The sequence below is a fragment of the Aythya marila genome (genome assembly GCF_965140915.1).
Source record: "Aythya marila genome assembly, chromosome: 14".
NCBI classification, from domain to species: domain Eukaryota; kingdom Metazoa; phylum Chordata; class Aves; order Anseriformes; family Anatidae; genus Aythya; species Aythya marila.
In genome coordinates, this window is record NC_139055.1 from 12,211,637 (window position 1) to 12,237,913 (window position 26,277).

Genomic DNA, 26,277 nt, shown 5'->3' on the forward strand with positions numbered 1-26,277 from the left:
GTAGGCTCATGAATCAGTACTCACTTCTAGAAGCCCCTTTTCTGCTCCACAGCTAGGAGACGGTGCTCTGCACGTGCAATGGTCCCTGAGCTGGGACGTGACCAGTACCCGGTCATGGAGGAACTGGTCACATTTTCCCTGTAATGGGGCTGACATTTTGCTGCACGGGCAGCGAGCGCTTGGTGCTGCCATGCAGCCTCCTGCCTAGCAGTGGGATAATGGGGCTGGAGAGCAGCTTTGAAGCTGACTTTTCCTTCAAGTGGGGGTCCCAGCAATAAGCTTGATGAGGAGAGGATCGTTTTGGGATGTGCACTGGCTGCAGACGAGCAGGATGATTCATCCCCGCCTGTCTGTGAGATGAGGTAGGTTTGTTGAGCTCTCCGCAGAGCCACACAGTGCATCAGCAGCAGGCTTGCATCTAATAATAATACCTTGTGAACAATTAAAATATAACTCCATTTAAGGGTGAGATACACAGCTTGGGTAAAAGACTGTAGGATGTAAAAAATGACACCAGGGTGTATTTTAAGAGAAACCAGCTGAACATACAAGGTGGTTGTGCAGCACGGCTCACTCCCCCGTGCTGGGTGGCTGCTGCCACCCCCTCAGAGAGCAGGAGCAAAGCCCCAGTCTCACAGACTGTTGGTAGGTTTTGCTGTTCACAGGAACAACAGCCACTGAGGACACTGAAGAGGTTTGCCCCAGCTTTGGTTTGGGGCCAAACAGGCAGGTTTGGGGGCCAGGAGGCTGGGTGTGCAGGCAGGTTGGGATTTGCAGCAGTGGGCAGAGCTCCCAGTGTCCCAGATCTCTTGGGACATGAGAGGAAAGTATGGGAGCATGTAGGAAAGGTCCCACATTGCTTTGGGAGCTAGTGAGGTTATTAGGAATGCCCCGGAGCACTGAACACCAGAGCGGCAAATGAAGGGAAACAAGAAATCGGTGTCATTTCCACATCTTCAAGCTCATTGTTGGCTATCAACCAGACCTGTCTGAGCTCCCATGAGGGAAGGCAGGGAGAATTTTATCTGATAAAATAGATCGGAAAAAGAGACAATAGACGATACTGCTTGTGCCAGAAGTCCCTTGGAAAAAAATAAAGAACTAGCAAAAGAGGAGTAGATTTAGAGACAAAAAAAAAAGGACTATGAACTGCGTGTGTATTCTGTGCCTCAGTATAATGCCTTGCTGTACTGGCTGCCGATTGCTACTCACACATGCACACAGAGCTATTACTTACAATGAGCTGCTGGCCATGGCAGGACAGGCAGCACAACATGTGCAGTCTGTTGGAGGGGCTCAGCAGCCCCCGCTGCCAACACCACCTGCAGCAAGCACAGCCCCATAACGCCTTTGTGCCACTGCTGCAGCCCTGGCAGCAGAAAATAGAGCCACTCCATCCCACTCGCACGCCGTGACTATTTATACAAGTGCCAGCAGCATGCACTGCCCTGCAGGTTACGTCTGCCTGCATGTTCCTAAAAACTCATGGGCAAATTCGGCCCCCAGGGGAAGCATTGATCTTCAGTGATTCTGGTGCAACCCTGGACCCAGCAGTGCCAAAACAGAAGCATTCATGAAAATACATCAATTAAGCCCCATCTAGAGCATTGTCAGAGCTAAGAAGTGGTTAATGAGCAGTGAGAAGTGGGTTGCTGGTGATTTTACAGCTTCTTTGTAGGAGACGTGAACACCTGCTGCATTTTCTAAGTGGCTGAATGACAGAGGATGGCTCACTTTCTGCCGGTCACTTGAGCACACCCGTGGATTGCCTGCTGCAGGGAGTGATGGCAGGCAGGGACAGGCGGGGGGACACCAGCAGGTGTTATTTGGGTAGTAGGGAACACCAGTGCTAAAGCACTGGCACGGTTTTGGTGGGTTTTTGTCCTATGAAATGAGAATTTCAAGCTCATCCCCCATGTAAACTGGTGCCAGCTTGACTTCGGGAGCAGGCAGTGCCAACACCACTGAAAGCTTTGGTGCGGTTCCCTTCGGGCTAGCGGTGAATCGCTGACTGGAGAAAGCTTAGCAGGACCCTTTGCTGACCTAATTAAGTATTCCTGTTTTCCTTGTTTTCTTTCGTTCCTGTTAACATGTTATTTGTGAACAACTGAAATTTAATTTTGAAGCAACTGTGAACATCAGTAAACTCAACAGCCCAGCTGCAGTAGGGAAGCACTTCTCCCATGAAAATACTATCACGTGGTGTATACCACCTTTCCGAGCAAGGGTTTGTATCCTCAGCTCTCTCCCTCCAGGCAAGGATGTACTTTACTCACAGCACAGGAGCAGCTAAGAAGTCTCCCCCTGCTTCTGCAAGAAGGACCAAGTGATATAAAAGGCAGGAAGCCACCTGGGAGCACTTCCATTTCCATCCCTACCCATAATTATTTTCATCCTTAATCCCAGTTTTCAGCTCTCTGGCAGCTGCAGCTCACTCAGAAACAGAAGAAAATACAGCAGGACCTGTAAGATAAAACACCCAGAACTGCAAAGCATCAATCAAAAGCAAGGGTGACATGTACAGCCCAGGCTTCTAACAGCCTCTCCTGATCCAGTCTGCATCATTTCCTCATTAATACATTCTGGAAGATCTTTGAAACACTGAAAACACCTTTCTAGTAAGGATGTGGAACTAATAACTTCAGACCCAGAATCAACATTTCTTTCGGAAAAGTTTCCCTCTTGAATACATTTTGGCTTCAGAGAGCAGTGCGTCACTTCTTGAGAGCCTCTCTTTACTAGTTCTGCTGCCATATCTGTCCCCTTCTGGCCACAGGCTCGGGCTGCTCCCCCAAACGCTGCTGCTGCTGCTGACTCTGTCTCTCCCTCCTGTCCTCTCACCTCTCTGATGGGACATCCCCGAGTCTCCTGTAAGGCAGGGGCATTCAAAGAGCCTGTCTTAATCCCACAGGAGTTTAGCAAGGATCAAGGTCTTTGAAAATCCAGTTCCTGCTCCTACCACACAGCTTGGAGAACGATTAAGAAATGAATGTGTACTGCTGCAGCAGCAGGGTTGAAAACCTACTGCTCAACTAGCTTTGATTTAAAACAGCAGTTTAAATATGCAAGAAAAGCATTAAAGACAAAGCCCTTCAGTGACAAACTATCAGTAGGTAATAATAATCTATCAAAAGGCCAGGAGCTGGATGTCATGCCCTGTGCCAGTGTGGTTCTGACCCCAGACCCTGCTGGGGGGCAGTGGCTCTGGAGTAGGGTTGCAGCATTCGCACTGCGGGGCTGCAGGTGGGGAGGAAAGAAAAACAAAACCAAACAGAAAACAAAACTGCCTGTCTTGTTTTTCTGCCTCAGAGACCCACTTTTCTCAGGCAAAAGCTTTTAGGGATAACGTTCCCAAATCATTGGAAGACGCCTGCCCATCCTTTCCTATTGGTTGCTATGGTGAGAGATGACGGAGCCCGAGATGGGTATAACACGAGGCAGTGCGCGGGGAAGGGATTTAGAGGCAGGAGGGACCTGGCGGTGGGAAGAGGGGAAGAAGGGAAGGTGCCACACTGCTCACCAGCACCGAGGGGCTGCTGCGGACCCGCAGGGGAGGTAAGCTGCTGCCTGCGGCACCGGGAGTGCCTAGGGACGGGTGCTATGCTTTCCTGCTCTGCTCCTAAGAATGCTTAAAACAGTCGTTAAGATGAATCTGCTTCTAGAGTGAATTAAGAGAAAGTTAGTTTTATTAAGGGGAGGAGGAAAAAAAGAAAGAAAAAAGAAATCAACTCTACTGCATGCAGCTCCTGCTTGGGGTGCTCGGCTGGCTGAGAGAGACAGACCTGTGACGAGGCTCAGAGGGCACTTTGGTGACCTGAAGGAGCAATGTACCAGTCTGTGGCTGCTGTTAAACAGCAATTTGTTAGTGGTTGAAGTCTTTTATCCAGGGGAGAACTATTTAATTGTTATTTGTACATTTGGGCTTCCTTGAAGACACTGATATTACATTTCACCAGACTTCAGATCTCACACTTCAGATCCTGATATTACACAGTGTGAGATGCTGTAGGAACAGAAAGACTTTATTAAGCAACAAGTTAGGTATGCAAAGTGCAGCAACAGCCTAAAACAGTTATTTAATCATTATGCAGCTTTTCCATGTGACATTTAGGTGTAAAATCAAGATTTCTATTGGAAACTCCACAAGGCAAACTGGAGCTAGCCTAGTAATCAGTTTATGTTAATCACACTTGCAGTATCCTTTCTATTCCATGGGAACGGAAGCAAAAAAGCTTTTTATATAGACAACGAGTCGCAAAGAGATTTGTACAAAATCTAACTAGAGCATAAAGTATGCCCTATGTCCCAGGTGGTGTTTTATTTATCTATCTATCTATCTATCTATCTATCTATCTATCTATCTATCTATTTATTTATTTTTCCAAGAAGCAGCAGGATGATAGAGTAGTCTGGGCACCAGCAGAATTCAAATTTGGTAATTTTAGCCACCTAAAATCTAGCATCTAATCTAAGCCTGTCAGGAACACTCCTCCTGTCAGTAGAGAAAGCTCCCTCCTACCTTCTGGGCAGCTCAATTCCTACAGTCGCTTTCTCTTTGCAGCTGCAAAGGGGCATATAACAGTTTCTACATTCAAGGAAGAGAGGTGGTGACTGAGAGAAAAGACAGTAACAGCCATGAGCATGGAAGTCATGGAAGCAGCAGGATTAGAAATGAAAATATTGATTGTGGCAGGTGCCTTAACAGGTTATGTTTAATTTCCACAACCTCCCTGTGAGTGTAGGAGCCTACAGCAAAAATGGGAGGTTTCAAAGCAGTCACCTGAGTTACTCAATTTCTAAAAGTTTGCTGAAAAGTCTAAAGACAGTTGAGAGGAACCTTTCTGTTAGAGAGTGCTTAACAGTTCTCGAAATGCATTTTTTTTAGTGACTAATATTTGCAAAACAAACAAAAAATAGTGCAGAGACATTCATGACTTATCTGACAGGCTGTACATTCTAGTCATTTACAAAAAACAAAGGGAATTCTCCTGAAGCCTATAAGAGTCCAATACAAAGGCTAATAAAGCTGGTGGAAAGACTGCACTGATGTCAGTGGCCTTTGAGCCCGTACATGCATTGGGGAACTCAGCCTCTCCCTGCTTCTGGTTTCAGGGGCACAATGAACATCGAAGTGCACAACATCACTTATACCAGTGCCACAGTCTCCTGGGCCACAAACAACCCTTGTCCGGAGAATTACTACCACGTCATGTACCGCCCCAACTGGAACAGCGTCTTCGCCGGCTACTTACGCCAAAACTTCCACCGTGAGGAGCGAGTTCCCCACTCCCTCAGCTCCCTCGTCCTCCACCGACTCACGCCCTCTACCATCTACGTCCTCTGCATCACGTGCAAGAACTCCTACCCCTCCAGCAACCACTGCACCACGTTCCACACGCTGGACCAACCCCCCCTGCTTTTCGGGGGCTCGAAGCACGAGCCCACCACCTCCATGTGGATGGTGAGCAGCCTGCTGCTGCTCTGCTTCATAGCTCTCCTGGCCTACGGCTGCCTGCAGTTCTGGTCGGCACGGTGCCGCGGGGCGTCCAGGCTGAAGGAGCCTGATGGCAGCTCAGAAGAAGTGGGAGAAGGCAGCAGCTCGCTGGATGGTCCCTCGAGTGATGGGCTGAAAGAGGAGCTTCTGGAAGTGCCCATGACCACCGTGCTAATGAGGAGCTCCAGTTTCATGAGGGAGAGCCCATATAGTTCCCCCCGCTGCTTCTTCCCCTATAAGAACAGTGATGACAGGAGGGCCATCTTGCCACAGCACGGCCTTCAGTAAGAGCAAAAGGGAGGCCCTGCTTAGAAGTTTGGTTCATGCTGTTTTTCCCAAGCTCTTGCCAACACAAGCATCTGTGTTGGGAACTGTTTGTCCCAGGGCAGAACATGAGGTGGAAATATTAGCCGCAGGGAGAAAGGCTTTTGTCAAGTGACAAAAATATTCTCATTTACTGAGCGGTTTTTAAAAGGAAACCAAGTCAGCTTTCTGGGAACAGCCAGGCTATGCTGACTGTAGTGTCATTATCTAATCTGCATCGGTACTGTAGATTCACTTCAAAATCATCAACCAGTGTACACAAGAAATAAACTCCACTCCAGTAGTTTCATGCTTGAGTGATTCTCCATTAGCATCACCCCCCAAGCCCTCGTAATGCTTGTATAAACAGTAATCATGGCCTGACAAAAGAGCTTTTTGTCAGTAATAAGTTGTCTACATTTGCACAGAAGTATTTTAGTAATTCCCTTTTTGAACTACTAACAGGATTCTTGAAGTAACACCTTCCTCGGGGAGCAGCACTGCTCTGGAGCTCCAACTCACTCTCCTCTCTCTGCATTTAGATGGATGTGACTTGGTCTTGGTGCCAATGAGCACAGAGCAGTGTCAGTGCCCCCTAACACAGGCATGTTACAGAGAAAAATATGAGAAAGCAATAGCAAAAAGCACAGTGAAGCTGCTTCTTGCATGGCTTCTTGGTTTCACACAGCAATGTGACCCGGTACATTTGCATCCACCACACTGTTAATGAACTAGTTCTTGCATTGCTTTCTTCCTAAATAAAGGACTCCAACATCCACCCCTGCTGGCTGCTGTGGCTCATTTACTGACCTTGGATCCATAGAGGTAATAGGGTTGAACGTTGGCCGGTTTGTCCCGCTGGGGTTCCTGCGTGAAGGGGATTGCTGTCCTCACAAACCTGTGGTGGGCACAGGAGACGGGGAGGAAAGCGGTCAGTGCCTGGTTAACCACGGTCAGTGCAGACACTGAGCGGTCCGGGATGAACTGCAGTACCTGAGCTACACGAATGAGCTCCAATCTATCACTGATGTAAAATACATTGGTTTAACATACTACAAAGGTGGTTTTGTTGTCTTTTTTTTTTTTTTTTTTTTTTTTTTTTTTTTGAGAAGCTGCCACAGTTCTGCTGTGGAGTCACAGCCCTCTAAACCAAACTACCTCAGTTGCTTGCAGTCTCTGTCCAACTTTGGTGCTCGAATTTGTTACCTGAGCTTTCAAGGCCAGCAGGAGCTGGTGGGCTTTAACTTTTTCCATTGCTGCTGCATTTCATTTGGTATAAAAACCTCACTGCAATGCATGTGAATTTTATGTGGCAGGTGTGATGTGTTGGAAAGAAACACAGGGTCTTTGGATGCCCCCTGCCCTGCTTTTCCTCCTCACCTGTTGGTGGATCCGTTGTAGCAGTAGTTGGGTAGAAAGTCAAAGTTGAGCTCCCAGAAGACATGGAGGGTGATGCGCCCATAGGGTGCGGAGACGTTGTGGTTGGCCTCCCGGAACATGGCATCAAAGCTGTCCAAAGTCATGTGCTTGCACAGCAACCTGTGAGTCAGGCGATTTATTTCCAACAGCCACTCCAGCTCCTGCAGCACATAAAGCAGTGGCAGATGCAAAAGTGTTACCAAGATGACAACAGAAACAGCTGATTTAATTGCCAAGGGGATGACTCTATATCCACACCCCACACACAACTTCCCAGGTGAGGATGTAGCAAATGCTAAAGGCATCAGTTTAACTCAGTGGCTGAGGCCAATTGCACTTCTACTCAAGGGGGTCCTGCTCCAGTATCTCCTAAACTTGCAGACAGAAAAAATAATTTGTTCCCCACTGAGTGCTGGCTGGCTTTCACAACAGAATCCTTCGGAGGTGGAAACTGGTAATTTTACACTACTTGACTGTGATGCTCCTGTAAAGTATCAAAGGCAGCAAATCCTGTACGCACGTAAGCGATCTCAGCTACCTGCAGCCAACAGAGGGAATTACAGTTAAGATTTCCCACTCCCAGATCACAGGACTCTATTCTATAATGTCTGCAAAATTTAACTGCTGACTGTTACCTTACGATTTACACAGATATGGCCCAATAATAATGCAATTAAGGCTTCATAAGTAGAAACAGTAGAGACTCAGCATCATAACGGAGAATGCATGTCTGGCTGAAACCTACTGTAGGTGGGACTTCTGGCAGAAGACAGCTGACTCTGTATTCACAGCAGTGTATTATTCTCAATATTTATTGTTTTAGTCGGGAACAGTTCTTACCACTATGGATGTCAGGTCCTCACTCTCGAAGCGGCTAATGGCCTGGTCTAATGATTTGTACATCGCTGCTGAGATACGCTGGGTTATGAGCCTGTTCAGGTCAATTGACCTACCCAGCAACTGGGAAAAGAAGAGAAAATATTTGTTTGTTATATACAGATGGGGACAAGCTGTTTTAGTATTTCGATTGTTTTTTAATAGACGGAAGTTAAAGCCAAATATCCAGTGCTGCTTAAATGTGAAAATGGTAATACAAATGCCTCTGTTGGGTTTACTATTACTTAGGAAAGTAAGGATGGAAATGTGAAGCTTAATGTAAATAAAATAACATAATTAATTAATTGCCCCCTCCGGCCCCATGTCCTGAGCGTGGTGTGTCAGAAGCAGGTTCAACCATTCACATTAGAGCACTGGTCTTGACTGAGCCCAGCAGTAGGATGCCAGCTGCCAACAAAAGGATAAGAGACGAAGAGCTGAGAATACCAGAGTCTACTGCCTGCAGTGTACCTGGACGTGCCTCTGCTTGAGCAGTGTCTCGTAGCGGTTGGATGGTGGGTACGGAATGATCACCCCGTAATTCTTACACTCAGCCCGGAAACGTTTGTCCAATAAAACACTGAAAAAGGAAAACAATGTCAGGAAAAAGGAAACATGCACAATCAGCTACTCTGTGGATCTTTTCCAGAGTTGTTTTCATTCTTCCTCTCAACTTGCTCTGAATGCCAAGAAAATTTCCACACACTACTAAATCACAGAGCAGAAGTTGTTATCTAGGGACTGCCATGCTGCTATCATTCTTGGCTCTTACAGCTAAATCATCCAAAAAGATAAAAGATTGTGCTGAAAGATATCACTAGTGCCAGGAAGTGGGGCGATCCCACAGGTATGCTCTCTCCTTGACGGTCTGCTGTAGGAACAGTTTGCTGGTGGTGGTGATTGCTCTCCTTCTCTAAGGCCTGATGTGATTAGAGACAAAACTCTTGGCAGAGTTAGACTGAAGACCTGGTTCACCTTTGGGGACATGAGAGGAAGACTCTCATTAGAGTTCATCCACGTTCTTTCAGTGGTTAGGAGGAAAAGTCACCAAGGGCCTGTCTACCCAGCTGGAGGCAGGCAGCTGTCTGAAGTGTGATCTAAGACAGTGAGGATTCTTCTAGTCATTACAAGTTCTGCTGCTCTGTTAGGGTGAGGACAAGTGCATGTCCCTGTTTCTTAGAGATGGGAGGTTTCCACTCGTCTGTCTGGTACAAGTGTCAAGCAAGGACATGTCTTCAATAGGCTTGGTTTACTTTGCTGCTGCTCTCACAAATCACACTCAAATAGATACATAGGATATGAATTATTTTTATTTCACTTTTAACCATGTCTGCCTTGCCATCATTAATTCATTTTTCCCATCTACACTGGTGTGACACGGATAGCACGCTGTGTGAGGAATGGATGATCTGTTTTGTTATGTCTACCCACAGCGGCTAGTCCCTGAGGGGAACCTTTTGGTTAACAGCGACTTGGATGCAGCACAATCATCACTCAGCAGAAGCAGTCAGGTTCTCCTACCTGCCAGCCATTGCTTTATAATAGGCAAAGATCTGATCTGCCAGCTTGTACACAAATTGATCAAAGCACAAATTCACCTGGAGGAGAAAAAACAAGACATCATGAGGGTGTCACTAACACAGAATAGCTCCTTCCTACTCATGCAAGATCGATACAATGCAATACAGAGCTCTAATTTAATACACACATGTATGTCAGGTTATCTAAAAACCACACTGCAGATCTCACATGCTAAACATAAGCAGAAATTTGCAGTTATGTTTCCGGCCTATAGTTTCTAAATGTTCCTGGAGGGCCCAGTCCCCCATCCACAGTCATCCTTCTCTTGCAGGGATCTCTGGGTTCTCATTTTCCTCTGATGCCTCATAACCTTCTGCCCATCAGACAGACTCTTCCAGGCTCCCAGTGTTTAATAGCATTTGGCTTCCACTGGTCCCTGTGGGCACTGCTGAGCTGAAGCCTTTAATCAGCAGAGCATGTCAGCTATCAGAATATTCTGATCTTCTGAAAATTTCTCATTCTCATGGGCTATATTTTTCAGGAGATGCCTACAACTAATGCACTGCACTGCTGGGCTGGGCTGTCAAACAGGGCAATGTGACCCCAGTGAGCTCCTTCCATACAATAAAGATGAAAAAGACTTACTTCAGCTTCAATTTCATCATACAGGAACTGCTTTTTGAACTTGGTCAAGGCATAGTATGCGCTGTCATTGTAGAGGTCCAAGGGGTACAGTACATACCTGAGGGCAAGAAAACAGATCATGCCTTGGAGCATATCAGCAAAAACAGCAGCGACTCAGTGCAAGAACTGGCTTTTTTCTGACCTCACTCCTTTCACCTCCTCTCACTTCAGTCCCTCAAATCCCTCCACCTCACTCCCTCTGTCTGAGTTGCTGGAAGCAGCAAGAACAGACCTGGACGTGTCCTAATTGTGAGTTTTTCTATCAACGCTTGCTCCTTCTCTGCCATTAAAAAATGTTGTTCTGCCCTGACTCCACAGAGTGCCCTCACAGTGGTTATGAAATGGTAAACAAAGCTTTCCAAATGAGGAATATTATTATGAACATAACTGTACTTGCAGAACAGCAATTCCTCTGATCACTTATCACTTGTATAAAGAAAAAAAAGTGCTTAAGTGCTTCAGCCAGGGCCCACATCCCTTTGGTTGCACATGCTGGCTGGCTGCTGTGTGCAGATGACTATCACCAAGCTGTGTGCTGATCCTAATACAGCAGTTGCCAAGTGTTGGTTTATGATGCATAAGCAAGTGCCAGTGTCAGGAAGCAGCCAGTGTGCAGTTGCTAATGAGTTATTCACACAGTGCACACTCATGTGACAGCAAGGCAAGAAATACAGTTTGTTTTTTTCCTTCCTTGTCAAAGAGACTGCTCACCACCAGCCTACCCTTCTCCAAAAGAAAATTGCAAGCCTGAGTGAAGGCACAGACCCACCACAACCCATCAGCTCTTACTCCATCATGGAGGGTTCTTTGGTTTCCAGAATATGGTCCGTGAGGATCCAAGGCATGGACATTTCGATGGGGAACTGGATGCGGCGGCCCATGGTCAGCTCCAGGAAGAACTCCCGGAACCAGAGCTGGGACAGATCGCAGCACTGCTGCAGCGCTTCTGAAACACAGAGGAGATCCCCCCAGTGGGAGGGCACCAAAGTTACTCTCTAGGGATGGCAGAGAGAGAGGCAAGAGCACAAGAAGCAGTTCCAGTGGTGTCATACTGGACTGTTTTGGGGCATGAAACTGCTTTCTGGGATGTCTCTGCTTTTAAACAAAGACTCTGTTCATGCTGTCTGAGCACTTTGTAATAGAAGAGGAAGAAGAGATTGTTCGTTTTGCTCTAGAGCTCCAGGAAGAAAATTTCAACAGCTCAAAATCACTTGGGAAGATTTCTTCTGTGCCTAGTGGCTCAGAAGCTTGGCTAAGATGGAAAGAAAACCCCACTCCTAGAAACTAAACTACAGTTTATGTCTCTTTTGCTATTGCTGACTCATTCCCATTCACATAATGATTACTACCTAGAAGCAAGCCTATATCAGGCAGAAGTAGAACATTTGGGAAAAATCAAGGAATATCTTCTGCATAGGTCAATGCAGAGCAAAGATACATACATTTGCTTGTCTAAGCGTGCAAGAATTGGATTCAAGCCTCCCCGTGCCATAGCCTCACCACTGATGTTGAGAAGGTGGGTGAAGAAGAAGGACTGCTTGTGGAACTCCTCAATGGCCAAGACTATCGGCCCATCCAAGCTGCTCCTCAGAGTCTTCTTTGAGCCACTCTTGTCTGCTATGAGGGACTCCAGCATGGTCCGCACCATGTAGAGCTTTGGAAGGAAGTTAACATGTAGTTACTATCCTGTGAGATACCACCACACACTGCCATGGTGCTCTGCAGCAAAAAATAACACTTCTCCTGACTGGTTTCTACCCTACTCTCTCAGCCCTATAGGCCACCATCATTCTGAACTAGAAATAATCATAAACCTAAAAAGAGGAGGCTTTAGGAACAAAAGGCATCAAAGCAACATTTAACACATAGCATGTGAGTTATCGATGTTGTAAGTTATGACGTTACTGAGTTATAATGTTATGTTACTAAAAATCCCACGGAAACAGCTGCCAACCCATGGGATGGGAGACTCCTACATGGCAGTAAGACCATTAATTTCTTACTCAGGAGACAGAAATTTACATACCTGTGTACTTGATGGTCCTACTGCTCTTCGTGGGACTTTAATATCAAATCCACCTTTAGGATCCTTCTCACCTCTCAGGCAAGGATCGTTTGGTGGCTCTCGACCTCCCTCCCAGTCACAAATTGTCTTCCGAATTGCTTGAAGAACACTGAAATAGGTAGGAGGAGGGAAATTAGTGCTTAAACTTGATTTTACTGCAAGGTGAAAATACTGACTGCTGTGCATATACAAGGTGGGAAGTATATGAGGTGGGGAGACAAAAAGTTGTTTTGCGGGGAGTCATGTTCAAAACTGACCATGAGAAGAGTTGCTGGCCAAGGTATGTTGTCTGGTTGTATAATATTAAGCTGTCTGCAGGTGCACATGCTTATATAGTACAAATGTATTACACAAATAAATACACCAGCTTTGTGTTACATTCAAGAAAGACCAACCTGATCAGGACGTTCTTCTTCTTCCTGACTGCCTGCCTGAGCGGCTCTCGCAGGGTCACCTGGGCAAAGTCCTGCAGGGCTGCATAGATGGTGTTGCGGATGGCTTGGTTAAAGACACTCTCCATCCGGCCCATCAACACTTGCAGACCTTTGATCATGGCAATTACCTGAAGCAAAAATTAAAAACAGATGTACTTCCCAGTTTTCCTTTGTATGGACAGGTCCATAAATCCACCATTATGATAAGTTGGTACTAAATTAATTCTCTTCAAGTAACTTGGGTACAGCAAATATGTGGCTTTATTAGTTTTGTTTTCTGCTTTAAGGATCACCATGAACTGGTGAAACATTTCCAGTACCACTTTCTCTGAAATGGCCCCTATCCCTTGGCAGACCCTGTTTCCACTCCCAATCTCTTGATATCTTTAATAACACCCAGTCCTGGGAGACTGCACGTGCCCCACGTGGGTGCAGCTGTGTGACTTGGACAGATCTGATGAGAACAGAATATGGATGAGAAAACAATCCTTACTGGCTCTTACTAACTCTTAATTATATTTTAAGCAAAGTCAAAACTTTAAGAAAAAGGTACAATTCAATGTGGTGCCACTCTGCTCACTGCCCCGTCCTCAAGCTGCTCAATGCTAATCCATAACAGCAGTTGTTGACTGATTAGCAAAATACCTGGATGAAGGAAGGACTGCAATTTCCCTTTTAGAAGCTGGGAAGAATTTAATTAGTGATTTTCAGAAGCAGACTTCCACACTGCTGGTGGACACCTGCGAGGTGCTGCTAAGAGATGACCTTTGAAAACTGCAGTCCAAATACTTTGAAACACTTTAAAAAATCTGGCACTTTGCGACTTTTCCAAGTGACCTAGATAATTTGGGGCAAAGTGCACAAAACGTGATCTCCAGGCCACTCTATCTGCTATGGCACTACAAAACAAGGCAGCAGTTGGCACTTACCTCCACAAAGGCAAACTTCTCTTCACTGGTGTAGTTGTACCGGGTGGCCCTTTCATACTCTTCTGCTGTTCCTGGGCAATCCTTGTTGCAAAACTTATCTGTGGGATGAACCAGCTTCCAAGAGTACTGGAAGATGGAAACATGCACTGTTAACATTGCAATGAGTAAGAAGGGCTGCAGGGATTAAAGAGGGCTCTGTCAGAAAAACACTCCCTAACTTTACTACAGTTTGACACTATTTTGGGAGCTGAATATATGCTTCTTCCTGGGTTTGTTATCACTGTACAGAATATTGTTTTTGTTTATTTGGGAGGTGCCAGTCATATCGGGCTTCTGACATTCATGGACTTGTGTTAAGGTGTGGTCAAAACTTTCCAAATTAAGAATTTCCATCATTATTCGAATTACAATTTTACGTGTTAAAGACCCAGACTTATCACCCTTCTTTTGGTACTTAGCAGAGGTATTCAGGTGAGAAGTCACCAGCCTCCTCTAATGCTACTGGGGGCGCCCTGCACCTGCAAAGGGCAATTCAGCTCTAAGGAGAGATGAGCCAGCTCTTCTTCTCCATTTGGTTCAGAGAGACTTTGGGGTGATTAGCTGTCTGATTTTAGCATGTTTGTCAAAGGCTTGAAGTTAGGTGGCATGCAAGCAATCTCACCTTTCCACAATCAGCACTGTGTGCTGTGTTGAAATGCTCACCTTAGCCCAGAAAGAGGAGGAAATTACACACTTTGATGCACTCACCACTTCCATGACATGAGCACTCCACTTGGACAGCAGCTGCAGTCCCCTTAAAGCGAGATCGAAGAGCTCCCTGTACTCTTCATCTGACTTCTGGCTGTCCAGCCCTGAACCAGTGACGACCTGGAGAAGATCACATCACATCAGGGCTAGAGTCAGCAGCTCGCTGCGGTGCCTTGGCTGAGCCAAACAGCAGCAGCAGATCTCTCTCTCTCAAATCCCATCTGAAAAGAATTCCCCATGACCTTATGATCAAGCTAAAACAGCACTGTGCATATACAATCCTGTGGGAAAAGAGGTATAACTTGGCAGGACTCTTATTACCCAGGTGGTCCATTTATTTCCTACAGAAAAATGAGTCTGACCTGTAACCTCAGAGCAAATAACTGACCCTCTCATTCCATTTTCCCATTGCTTTGTGATGGTCTAATACCACTGAACTCCTCTAGAGGCCTTTACTGATTTAAAGTTCAAAAAAGCACATAAAAATGCCAAAACAAAAAGACTAAGAACGCTAACAAATCATTAAATTAAAAGTGATGAATGAGGAACCCACATTTACAAGAAAACAATCTCAATCCCATCAGAAAGGGCTCTGACATTCAGCGATCAACAGAGCTGCTGGGGAGAACTCTCCTCAAAGCCCTGACCGATAGCTCAGTGTAACAGGAAAGACCCATCTGCAAGACACGGGTGTTCTGCCACCCACGGTCGATGATAAACAATTAGCTGCAAAAATATTTCTCCTTCTTATTTGAACTGAGCTGCGGCCAAGGAGCAGGAGCTTGCAGAGCAGGCTTCCAGTGCACACAATTTTGAACGGGCAGGGACCTTTCATAACTTGCTTTTTTATTGCTGGATCGAAGAGTGGATTGATATAGTTTCATGTGTATTCTTCTCCCTCCTCATTGTATGTCCTTGGCACAGTATGTCCACACTACTGCCACATTTGTCCCCTCCCAGCCTCGCCTGTCTAAGGATCACAGCGACCACCCTGAGCTTACCTCGCTGTTGCTGTAGCGAGCGAGCTCCGAGATGAAGCGGATGTGGTCGTCCCGGATCTGCACCATCTGCTCGCAGATGTTGTACTGGGGGCTTATGCTGCTCTGAGTGCATGTCCACCTGGGCAAAAAAGCAACAGCTTCAAGAACGGGACACGGGGCTCCTCTCAGACACCCCCAGGGACAAAGCCTTTCGCTCAACTGCTCACTTCACCTCAACGTGCCCTAGGCATGCCACCTACAAGGCAGCCTGTGTCCTCTCTCTCATCCCCAGGGTGTGTGATGTCTTCCAGAGGTGGTCTCAACAGCACGACAAGGATGTTTGCCTCACCTTTCTGTTAGAACACCTCTACTCCATCTCCCCTAAAGGCTGCTCTCTCTGTTGGGTTCACCTACCCCCACGGGCAGAGGTGGTTATTTCGCTGGCTGCTGTCTGGCAAGCTTTCAGGGAAGGACAAACTGCAAAGCCCCATCACCATTTCCATCCCTTCTACTAAACTTAAGGATAATCATCTCCTTAGAGGTCATCCTTCTGGGTCCTACAGGGCTGGTCATGTGCCCTTCTGCTGCAAGGAAAGACCCTGCAAGGGGCCATCATGGAAACAGCCTTTCTGCTCTTTTTGGTTCTGCTCACATTACTAACTTAGCAGGCAACCCCAGGAGTAAACTGAGGAGGAGATGATTAAAAGCACTAGATTTTCATCTGCATTGAACCACATGTACTCTGTAACAGTGCAAAGGAGTCTTAAAGGGAAGGCAGCTCTCCCAGTGGCACAGTCATATGAAGCAGTGGTCAGAATAAGCACGAACCAGGTTTTTCTAATTTAACATCTCACTTTTCCCAGACCTTTATTAGCCACTGACATAGAACCAGAACGGCTCCATCAAAATGCTTTGTGCAAACAGATGCCTGTCAGCGAGACTCTCACATCTGTCTCCATCATCACAATGGTTTTTAAATGTTCAGATCCTGCTTTTTTTTCCCCTGAATGACTGACTGTCCTAAGATAGATAGTCTTCTTCTCCAATCTAGACTGGCTGTACAAAAGGGAGGTGAGAAACCTGCTTCTGACATGGACATACACATGAAAATGCATTCCCACTGTTAGCTCCTGTTGCCAATGCTTGTGGAGATGGAAAGTCCTGGAAGTGCTGGACCATGTCATCCCTTGTGAAATCCAGCCTCCCACCATCGAGTCCCATCGCTCGACTCTTACCCGTTTCAATGTCCCGTGCTCCCCACCAGACAAGCGGCAGGCTGGCAGGAGTGGCCAGGGCTGCCCCAGCCCTCCCTGCCACATACAATCTAGTCCACAGTGCAGAAACAAAACGCCATGCAGGAAAAACACCAATTAATTCCATTTTCATGGAGACAAGGAGGGAAAGAAAGTGACAAAAACAGTGTTAGTAAGAAATGGGGAATATATGGAACCACCTTGGCAGAGTTAGTGTTGGAAGCCCCATGCAATTTGCTGGGAAAACAAGTGAGTGAGGAAGAAACATCGGTTAGTAAGGTGCAGCACAAAGACCTGGGAGACAGATTTTGAGACAGACATTAAATTGTGCACAGGTAAACAGCCTGCGAGCTACCTTGGTTTTGAGATGAGAAAATGAATGCAGCTGACACGTTTCGTTGAAATGTGCTTTCTGAACAGTTTGGGATATAAAGGTGTCAATTCTTAGACAATCTTCCCTTCCAATTTTTTTTTTTCAATTTTTTTTTTAAATTTACATTTTGTAGAATTTTATTTTTTTAATTTTCAATTGTAATCAAAAACCTTTTGCTTGGGAAATTCTGTGAAGCCATTTTCAAATTTCTTGTGAAAAAAATCAATTGGCACTTTTCAACCAGCCTTCAGGAGGGCAGGGGAGGGCGCTCCCGGGCGAGCCACGCAGCGGCAGAAAGCAGGACCCGCCGTGGGGAAGGGAAAAGCAAACAGGCGCAGCGATGAGGCTGTTGGTTAGTTCCTGTCCTGCTGGCTGTTCAGCTAGACTGCTTCTCGCAGGTGATGGAGAGATCTGACTTCCACGCAGCCTGGTCCCACAGGCGAATGGTCGCTCGCTGGTGAAAGCCAGGCTGCAATCAGTGATTACAGCCAACAGAGCTTGGATGGGCTTTGCTTATATGTGGATGCAAACGCTATTCTGAGGATGTCCAAACCTACCAGTGATGCTTCTAACACTAACTGAGCACCATGAAAAGCTACAGAGACAACTGGGCCTTCGCACATGAGTGGTGTGATCTGAAGTGACACCTGCAAACTCTCTTGATGGGAGCAACAAACGAGCTTTGAACCCATACTGTGAAGCCACACTACATACCCCATGCCACGACAACTGAGTACGCCTGGAAAGACTCCATTTCTGTCTTTTTCCCACAATATTTATTCCTTTCCAGTGCACCTGACCCACCCTGTTCAATTCTCATCCCCGCTCCCCTTCTACACGGGAAAGTGCCTGAGCTAGAAGAGACGCCCTGCCTACCGATCTGGTGCTGTGTTCATGCTCTGGAGGATTTTGTCCTCGGGGTGAAAACTGTGGATTAAAATCTCTCCAGAGCAGGAACACGCTGCTCACACTCACACGTCCCAAGCACTCAGCGGCCGCCCCAGACCGCGCACCATGCCCGCTTGCCTGCCTGCGGGCATGGGAACGGTTCCACGGAGCCAGCGAGGACGTCCTCCCATGCAGGGACACACAGGTACACACGTGCACACACAGGTGGCCGCAGAGGCAGGCACGCTGGGGTGTGCACCCCCTGGGGACACACACAGGTACCCGTGCACAGACCTCACGCACGCCGAGGAGGGAGAGTGGCAGCTCCCATGGCTTTCGGGACACACACAAAGCCAAGAGACATTATGGCAGGCACTCACTTGGATTTGTTCTCCTCATAGTGAGCACTGGTCTTAATGTATCTGGCCAGTTCTATCTGCATATCGCCGAATAAAGGAACCACCTGCAGCTGCTGGAAAAGAAAACAAAAGATGGTTGAAACGCGGCGGAGAGTCCCTAGGGTGACACAAGGGACTACGAAGTGGCATCCTGCATCTCTGAAGCTACAGGAGGTGTCAGGCTGTTCAAAGCAAGGTGCAAACCTGGATGCAGGGCCTTTTCACACCTAGGAAGCAACCGAAAACTATCACAAGGTGTTGTTTTTTTTTTGTGCAAGTAAGATCACTCCCTGCAAGTGCTCTAGATACAAGGGTTTGCTGATACTGGCTTGGTTAGTACCAGAAAGGTTCAGTATTGTAACCACCATCAGCTGTGAGAGAAAAAGGTCTTTTTATACCAAAAAGAGAGAATTGTATTCTTAAACAGCACTTACTGCCTCCCGCCATAATCCTCAACAGAACTGAGGGATAAAAACTAGCACATTGGTATTTTGGCAGCATGCTGGGGAGGGGAGCTGCTGGCTGCTCTGCTGCCTGGACTGCCGGAGATGTGGCATCTTTCTCTTGGGACTCAGGTTTTACTTTGGCACTGTGGCTGTTAGTGATGTGTCTTACAATTTCTCCATGAAAACAAAAACACAGTCAGTGTCTGTCTGCTATATAACACGACTTTGTTCTCCCTTTACATCTCAGGAGAATTTTGAAGGGAAACAAATTCTAAGTGCAGTGAATGTGCCTCAAGCTCAGACAGGTCCCTGCTGGACTAAGCTTTCAGTTGCAAACTACATTCAGCCAAGAGCTACCTACAATTCTTCAAAAACAAAAAGAGAAGCTTCAATGTCACCCAGCTACAAAAGCCTAGCCCCAAAATACAGGGAAGATGGTGGCAAATTCACTGTCCTAATATCACACTTCTCAGGCTGGTTTGTGTGGAGGATGTGCAATGCTGTCATCAGAGATTCCCAGTGGCACTTTCATAAACGGTTTAAATGAAGGGGTAGTTCATTTTCAGCACTCAAATTCCTGGTCAATCCACTAGAAATTTAATCAGAAGGCAGTAAGCAGATGTAGTAAAAGGAGTAGTTGGCCTTTTCTTATTGAGATCTGATAGTCTGGAGTGGTACTTAACTGATTAGGTGAAACCACAGCAGATGTTGGAGAGTGCAAGTGGAAAAAAAAGCTGGAAAGGAGAAAGTTATTCCATGCAGTGGAAGATATTTTACCAGTCCGATTCTCTGATGGTCCACACCACTTTGCAATGAACAACAGATCTGTCTGAACACACCGAGATGACCAAACTCTACATGCAATGCTGAAGGCTGGATTTAAACTGAGGCAAAGATTCAGTAAAACTAGCAAAGCTGAACCAGGAAAAACTCGGAAGACTTTGAGCAATGGCTTGATAAATCTCCTTTGCAGAGCTGCAGTCCTCAGCAATCTCCCCAGTGACTGGGAAACATTCTGCCATCTCATTATCTGCCCATCTGTGAGGTTACGGTGTCGAGCTGTAGCTCCCTACGCGGGTGTCAGAGCCCTGCTCCCAGAGCTGTCTCCAGGAGATGGTGCAAAGATGGATAAATTAGTCCCCCACTCACTCGGGCTGAGGATGCAGCAGCAGGTACATCAGCCTTTCCTGAAATCAGCCATCCAGGCTCACCAACATGTTTGTCCCTTGCCGTATCCCACCATGAACTAATCTTCTCCAAACCCAAAAAGCCTCCTAGACCCAGCCTTGTGTACAGAAGCAATAGACAAGAAGAATGACTTCACCCTGCAATGCCGCAGGAGGTGTTTGCACTGTACTGAGCTCACGCGAGCCGTGCAATCAAGCAGAGACATCGGAGTCTCATCCCTCCCCTCCATATGCCACTAACAGCTTGTACACACACCACATTTGGGGAGGAAGCAGACAGGGTTATCCCAAATCCTCCCTACAGCCTGACCTCCAGCTGTGGACCAGCCCAGGGCTGATCTCAGCTGCGCATGGAAATGGGGCACAGCTGCTTCCCTCTGTGTCACTGGGAGCACCCAGCTCCTGCAGACCTTTCCTCAAAAAAATGATCTCAAAAGACAAAAGGATGCGCCAAAGCCACCAGATGAGCCCCCTGAGGAACTCAGTGAGCACCTGCAAATTGCAGCCAACACAATCTCCTCAAGCAGCTTTTTCTGCCCTACAGGGAGCACAGCTTACACACCAAGTAAGACTGCCAATGACATGTTGGCTGGCCAGTTCTGTCCCCTGTCCCTCAGCACATCAGCTCAGCAGTGAACTGAGGGAAAGGAGCACGCAGCCATCACCCACACAGACCTCAGCAAACCTATCCAGGTTTGCTGGTGGCCTGAAATCACGGTACTTTTCAGAAGACTGCAAGCCAGCCTCAAAAATGTGCCCAGAGCTAGAAGTGTGCGTCAGTCTGGCACACCCTTCCCTCATCCACAAACACGGGCTTCCCACGCGCCATCCCCGTCCTTCACCCCTCAGCAGGAGGGCTGTCATTGCTCATCTCTCCCACGCTACACCCACCTATGCATGTTCACAGCAATCCCATTTCTCATCCTTCAGTCTAGGTAATTTCTTGACCCTTTGGGTGGTTTTTTTTTGGAACTGTAAGTGATTCCTGTGGTTTGTTTTTTTGTTGGCAGCGCGTGCAATGATACCAGTCCATAATTCATTGGTCTGTAGTTAATTCCAGCCTCACCCAGACAGGTCACTGACCTTGAAGAATTTGTCTATTTTGCTAAGGTTGATTCTCTTCTTGGCGTCCAGTTTGTAAATGTTGCTGACATTCCCATCCATGAGATACAGGCCAAACCCCATCACCTGGAGAAGACAGAAAGGCGAGGTTTCAATAACGTGAAGTCAGCTGTACAAGTCAGACAGTTCTTATCTGCTTAGCATGAGGAAGCCCATTTCAGTGGCAACTGACACTCATGAGAAAACTGTATAAAGTGTGCACATATCTGCAAGGACGTGTGGCAGACAGGGGACACATGATGGAAAGCTTCTGCAAAAATGTGTAACTCTCAGTTGTTCCTCCTCTCTCACACATAACAACCAAAAAGTCTTCTTCACCCGTACTAAAAAGGCAAATATTTGCTCCCAGAGAACTGACAACATTTTAAATATTCTCCTGGGTTGATTTTTTCCCTTTATTTCAGTACAGATCATTATAGATATTAAACATACCAACATTGTCCTTCAAAGAACCTCAGTTGACTCATCCGTGGTAATGAAGTTTTTAGGGTAATAGTGACTGTAATCACTGTAATAACTGACTTACAGTAAGGACAAACACAAAAAATAAGCAGATACTTTGGCATGTTCATCTTTGGGGCTCTTCAGAGTCAGGAAACCAAACCTGTACGGTGATCTGTCTTCTGATTATTATTGGAGATGGGTATCAAGAAGAAAATTCAGGGTTGCAAAGTTGGTGGTGATTTTAGCATATCCTATAAGGTTACCGAGGTCAAAACTGTGTTCCTGCACACCATGTACAAATGAAAAAGCGCTTCCAGCTCTGGAGAGTGCAGAGCACCCTGGGTGCTCTCATCCACCAGCTGGCACCACCTTAGTGCCAAGCAGGCAGAGCTGCTGGCAACCTTGGGAAGAACTGGCGGAAAAGACAGAGATGGAGATGGGGAAGAGCAGACGAAATGAAGAGAGGAAAGAAGATTTTTACACGAGAACATGCACAAAGGTCAGAATGGCACTGCCCAGCAGAGGTGCCACTTCAGAGCACTGAGGTGGGACATCTCTGACCCTCATCCATGCTCAGTCTACAAAGCCACAAAGGAGGGATAAATGGGGAGGAAATGGGGGAATGGAGGTATCCCAGCAGAAGACAAAAGGTAACTGTGATCAGAAAAGAAACAGGCAGAAGTGGAAAGCAGCTTTGGTGCTGCGTGCAGAAAACTTTCCCATTTCATATCAAGCATTGTGTCCAGAAGATGTTGGCTTGGATACCAGAGAAGAGATGCATGTAAACCCAAAGGAGCTAAAAATAAAGAAAATGAAGAGAAGCGTTGTCCTGGAAGGGAATTTCATTTTACTAAAACAGAAGTGGAACTGCCCAAACACTCAAACCCATAAATATGACCGAATCTTACCTTTAAAAGCATGTGTTTTTCACTGGGCGTGAGATACATCTTGTTTTCATAGTAATCCACACAGATGTTGACAATATCAGCAAGCAGTTCCTCGTAGCCAGGGATAACCTCTAGTTGTTGGTGCAGACACTGAAACAGCAATAGGGATCACATTATCCACATGGACAAAGGAACAGCAGGAATAAGTGGAAAAATACTAAGAGCATAATGATAAGAGGTTTCCTAAAAAAAAAAAAAAAAAAAGTCTGTGTGTTTTCCTTAAGTCACAGATAGAAGATCAACCTCATGGTACCACCCGTACAGAATAAGCTTCCTTCTGTAGGACAGCTCTCCCCTTCAGACTGATCATAGCAGCCAAGCATCAGACAGTGAGATGAAAAGAAAGGGTCTGCCTCAGAAGCAGACTTTCTGATTGTCTGCTGTCTCTGTGCAATATTTTATCTAATTAGCAGAAGCTATAGAGCCTGGAGTGTGGAGGCCCCTGGTGTCTGATCTGCAGTCCCCATGCAGTTGCAGAGACAGACTAGATGGATTTCCTGGGGAAAACAAAAGTAGAGTTTCTGTGAGAAAGCCCCCTGAGAGCTCTTCTTGCACCTTTTAGACCTTTATCCTTGTCTTGACACAAACAGACCGCCAAAGCTACCCAGGATGATCCACTGGAAAGAAATACTGCTGGAATTATACTGCCTGACCCAAAGAACAACAGTCAGTGGAAATGACCCAACAAATGAGGCAGATACTGCAGCAGTTCAGTCTGAAAGACCCTCAGCCTTGGCGAGACCATTGCCTCTGCCTACACGTGGGAAGGTGAACTGGTTCGGAGGAACGGGACCTGCCTGCGTGATGCGGTTGTGGTTTGCCAGGAACATGGAGAGGTTCTGGGACTCCTGGATGGACTGGGGGTCTGCCATCTTCCGCAGAAACTGGGCAGCTCTGGAAGGGAGAAATCCAGCGTCACCAAGGCTCACCGAGTGCAGGTCCTCACCACCCACCTTCCTCACCTCACCTCACCTGCAGCTGCAGAGCTGCAGCCTCAGAGCCCCCCTGCAATACAGCTTAGCTCTTTCTTCATTTTACCAATTGTGAAACAAAACACAGAGCTCTGATGTTTGCTAAACTCACGCGGAGAGCCTACAACAGCACAGAAACCCAGCCTCCAGCCCCCTTACATCTGCCCAATCTCTCAGCTGGGCAATGCCTCCTGACAGACCAGGACCAGCCCCGTCCCTGTGCTGGCTGCTTCTCGCCCCTCACCTTTTGTAGGCAGAGTGGTCATTTTTGACACTGCACTTCATGTTCTTCAGCTCGTCCAGGACAGCGAACATGTTGATGAACTTGCCCAGCGTGAGGAGGTAGGCCTCAGAGACGAAGTCCTTCCTCCGCTCGGCGTGGCACAGGCGCTTCACCTCGCTGCAGAACCGCTCGATGGCCTTGCGCTGGAAGGCAGCGGGACACGGTCACCACAGCAGGGACTCGCACACACACAGCACCACCTCCACCCACTTCTCCTTCCTTGTCCTGATGGGGACAGAGGCTCCAGGGTCTCCTTCCATTGTCACCGTGCAATGAAGCAGCATTTCAAACCACTACAGACAAATGTCCTCAGTGCTGGAGGGGAGGAGCAGGGCTTGAATCCTCTGTGCCTGCCCTGAGTGCAGCGTGTTCTGCCAAATCATGTTTTGGTCCTCTAGGTGGGGTGTTACAACTTATAGGACATAAAACCCAAATATGCCAGTGAAACCCAGTTGCAGCCAGTTAGAAATGCAGGTGGTGATGTAGAGAGTTCCCTTAAGCCCAGAGCAGCTCTGCTGGCTATGTGGTCGCTGCTCTGCTGGGATCTAAGCTTGTTATCTTCTCAAGCGCCTCAAATTCAGCAACCGCTAAATGCAAGCTTCAGTGCTCTCACACTGGACAGGTACCGTGGCCAGGATTAACACATCAGCTGTACCATCAGCCTTCCACTCCTTACAGCTTTGCTTCAGAGAGAAGAGCTGAAGAGTGAGCTGTGCTGGCACCAGGCTGTCAGCACAGAAACAGCCCTTGCCTCCACCAGCCAGCACTCCAGAAAAACAGGAGCCGGTGGCATCAACTAGCTCCTACAGTTGTGGTCCTCCATGAACTTCAAGGGCATAGGTGTGTTCGCTCCCAGCTTGGGGCTGAGCAAGGGATAAATGGCACAGATTTGGCTCTGGACAGGTAACTGCAAGTAATAAACACACCACAAGATCAGGGCTCTCCAGGCTGGCGTGGTGGGCACAGCACAGCACAGCCCTGCTCAGGAACCTCACACCAAAGTAATAAATTATTTTTACTACTCCCCTTGACCGCTTACCTGAAAATACATGAACTTCATAAGCTTGGTGACTTCTGGCTCCAGGACTTCTACTGTCTTCTCATAAATCTCCACTCGGTTTGGCTGCTCATTACATTTCACCTGCAGTGCAAAGACAAACCATCTCCATCAGCATTGTTTCTAACATAGCTGTGGACTTGCACCAGCCACCAACTTCTGCTTGTTTCACAGTGAATCCTGTCCTCATTTGAGGACAACAGAGGGACTCCAGAGGGAGCTTGTTTTCAAGGCAACAGGTGATGGCAGAAAGGGCTTTTTCTCAGATGTGAAATCCTCTCCATTTGTTATAAATGGACACAATCCTGACCCTGAGAAATGAAATATTCTAATGTCCAAAGTAGAATACACAAAAAATGAAGTCTGCACTTGCTATACAATGTGGGAATGTTGTACCATAGATTTATTTTAGATTTTGTGTCCGTGGGAGTTTGCAACACAAGGCACCATGCTATGGCTCTGCTCTAGTCCTGCTGGGATCACTTTGGTTCTGTTGCAGACCCATTAAAAATCCCTGGGCTTGGACGTGACTAGTAGCAATGAAGTGAGTCATCTTTATCCTAAGTGAGTCCTAGGAAGCTAAATTTAAGTAACTACGTCTTGCCACCAGCTCAGCCATAGCCTGCCTTCTGCTAGCGTGGCCTGCACAGGCAACAGCAGCACAGCATCAGATGTAAATGGGAGATAAGCAAAAATCTAATCAGCATCAGCAATCTCCCCATGGCTGGATCTCGTCAGACCATCAGCAGAGTATAACCCAGGGGAACTGAGGTTTGACCTTTCCCAGGGAACCGTTAACATGGGCATTGTCAGCCATGTGGAAATATTTTTTCCTGGCTCCACGGAAGTGCTGCAAGCCCTTTTATCAGTAGAGTTAATGGATGTGCACTACATCTGCCAGCTGCCTTGTCAGCCTGCGCTTTCACAGTGCTCCAGCACTGCTCGTGTTGCGGATGACAAGCTTTGCGCTGGAGTCTGAATCATGGCTCAGTGGGCCTCATGGGCAACCTTACTCATGTCTGTAGGTGTTTGCAGGATTCTGGTTGGAGAGAGGACTGAAAAACATTTGAAACAGAACCAGCAGTAGAGCAGAATGGTTAAACCCAGGACCGTCAGGTACAGAAGCAGCAAAAAAGGGCGTTTGGAGGAGACCTGGCTGGGAGGCTGATCTTCACTCCCGAAATGTTTCTGACATAGTGAAGAGCTCCTTCATACATCCTGGCTCAACACTGACCCTTCCAGAACTTCCATGACAGCAGAGACAGTGCCCCAGCACCAGTTTGGGATGCAGAAAGCTGCCCCAGCTGCCCACTCTGCTCCATGCAAGTCAGGGAGAGTCCAAATCTGCCACATCTCAAGAGCACCGGCTGTTGTGGTGCACAGCTAGCCATCTCGCTTCATGCAACACAAGAGTCCCACTCAGCACTGGAGCAATTTTTAACTGAAGTTGAGACAC

The 26,277-nt window shown here is 47.1% G+C and overlaps 2 protein-coding genes across 8 annotated transcripts in view; one reads left to right on the forward strand and one right to left on the reverse strand.

The window, feature by feature from the left end:
• The window catches only part of CYFIP2 (cytoplasmic FMR1 interacting protein 2), a 53,461-nt gene that overhangs the window by 17,984 nt on the left and 9,200 nt on the right, over nt 1-26,277 (reverse strand). For 6 of the 7 annotated variants that reach the window (XM_082771595.1, XM_082771598.1, XM_082771600.1 and 3 more), the window contains 19 exons: nt 24,804-24,905; nt 23,726-23,907; nt 23,308-23,404; nt 22,472-22,600; nt 21,081-21,185; nt 18,347-18,438; nt 15,474-15,591; nt 14,473-14,592; nt 13,726-13,851; nt 12,758-12,924; nt 12,324-12,471; nt 11,798-11,951; nt 11,087-11,243; nt 10,259-10,355; nt 9,614-9,690; nt 8,564-8,672; nt 8,057-8,176; nt 7,178-7,377; nt 6,608-6,695 (listed from right to left, as the gene is read on the reverse strand). In XM_082771595.1, the coding sequence (XP_082627721.1) occupies nt 6,608-6,695; nt 7,178-7,377; nt 8,057-8,176; nt 8,564-8,672; nt 9,614-9,690; nt 10,259-10,355; nt 11,087-11,243; nt 11,798-11,951; nt 12,324-12,471; nt 12,758-12,924; nt 13,726-13,851; nt 14,473-14,592; nt 15,474-15,591; nt 18,347-18,438; nt 21,081-21,185; nt 22,472-22,600; nt 23,308-23,404; nt 23,726-23,907; nt 24,804-24,905 (2,388 nt within the window). The remainder of the gene's footprint in view (nt 1-6,607; nt 6,696-7,177; nt 7,378-8,056; nt 8,177-8,563; nt 8,673-9,613; nt 9,691-10,258; nt 10,356-11,086; nt 11,244-11,797; nt 11,952-12,323; nt 12,472-12,757; nt 12,925-13,725; nt 13,852-14,472; nt 14,593-15,473; nt 15,592-18,346; nt 18,439-21,080; nt 21,186-22,471; nt 22,601-23,307; nt 23,405-23,725; nt 23,908-24,803; nt 24,906-26,277) is intronic. The other variant, XM_082771601.1, reaches the window with a different exon arrangement.
• FNDC9 (fibronectin type III domain containing 9) lies at nt 5,048-6,131 on the forward strand. Its single transcript, XM_082771579.1, has one exon. It carries the CDS (start codon nt 5,072-5,074, stop codon nt 5,780-5,782), a length of 711 nt encoding a protein of 236 aa, XP_082627705.1. The 5' UTR covers nt 5,048-5,071; the 3' UTR covers nt 5,783-6,131.

Bases quoted from the DNA above. Each gene is read 5' to 3' on its own strand.
- FNDC9 (XM_082771579.1), top strand. From the start codon at position 5,072: ATGCATTGGGGAACTCAGCCTCTCCCTGCTTCTGGTTTCAGGGGCACA.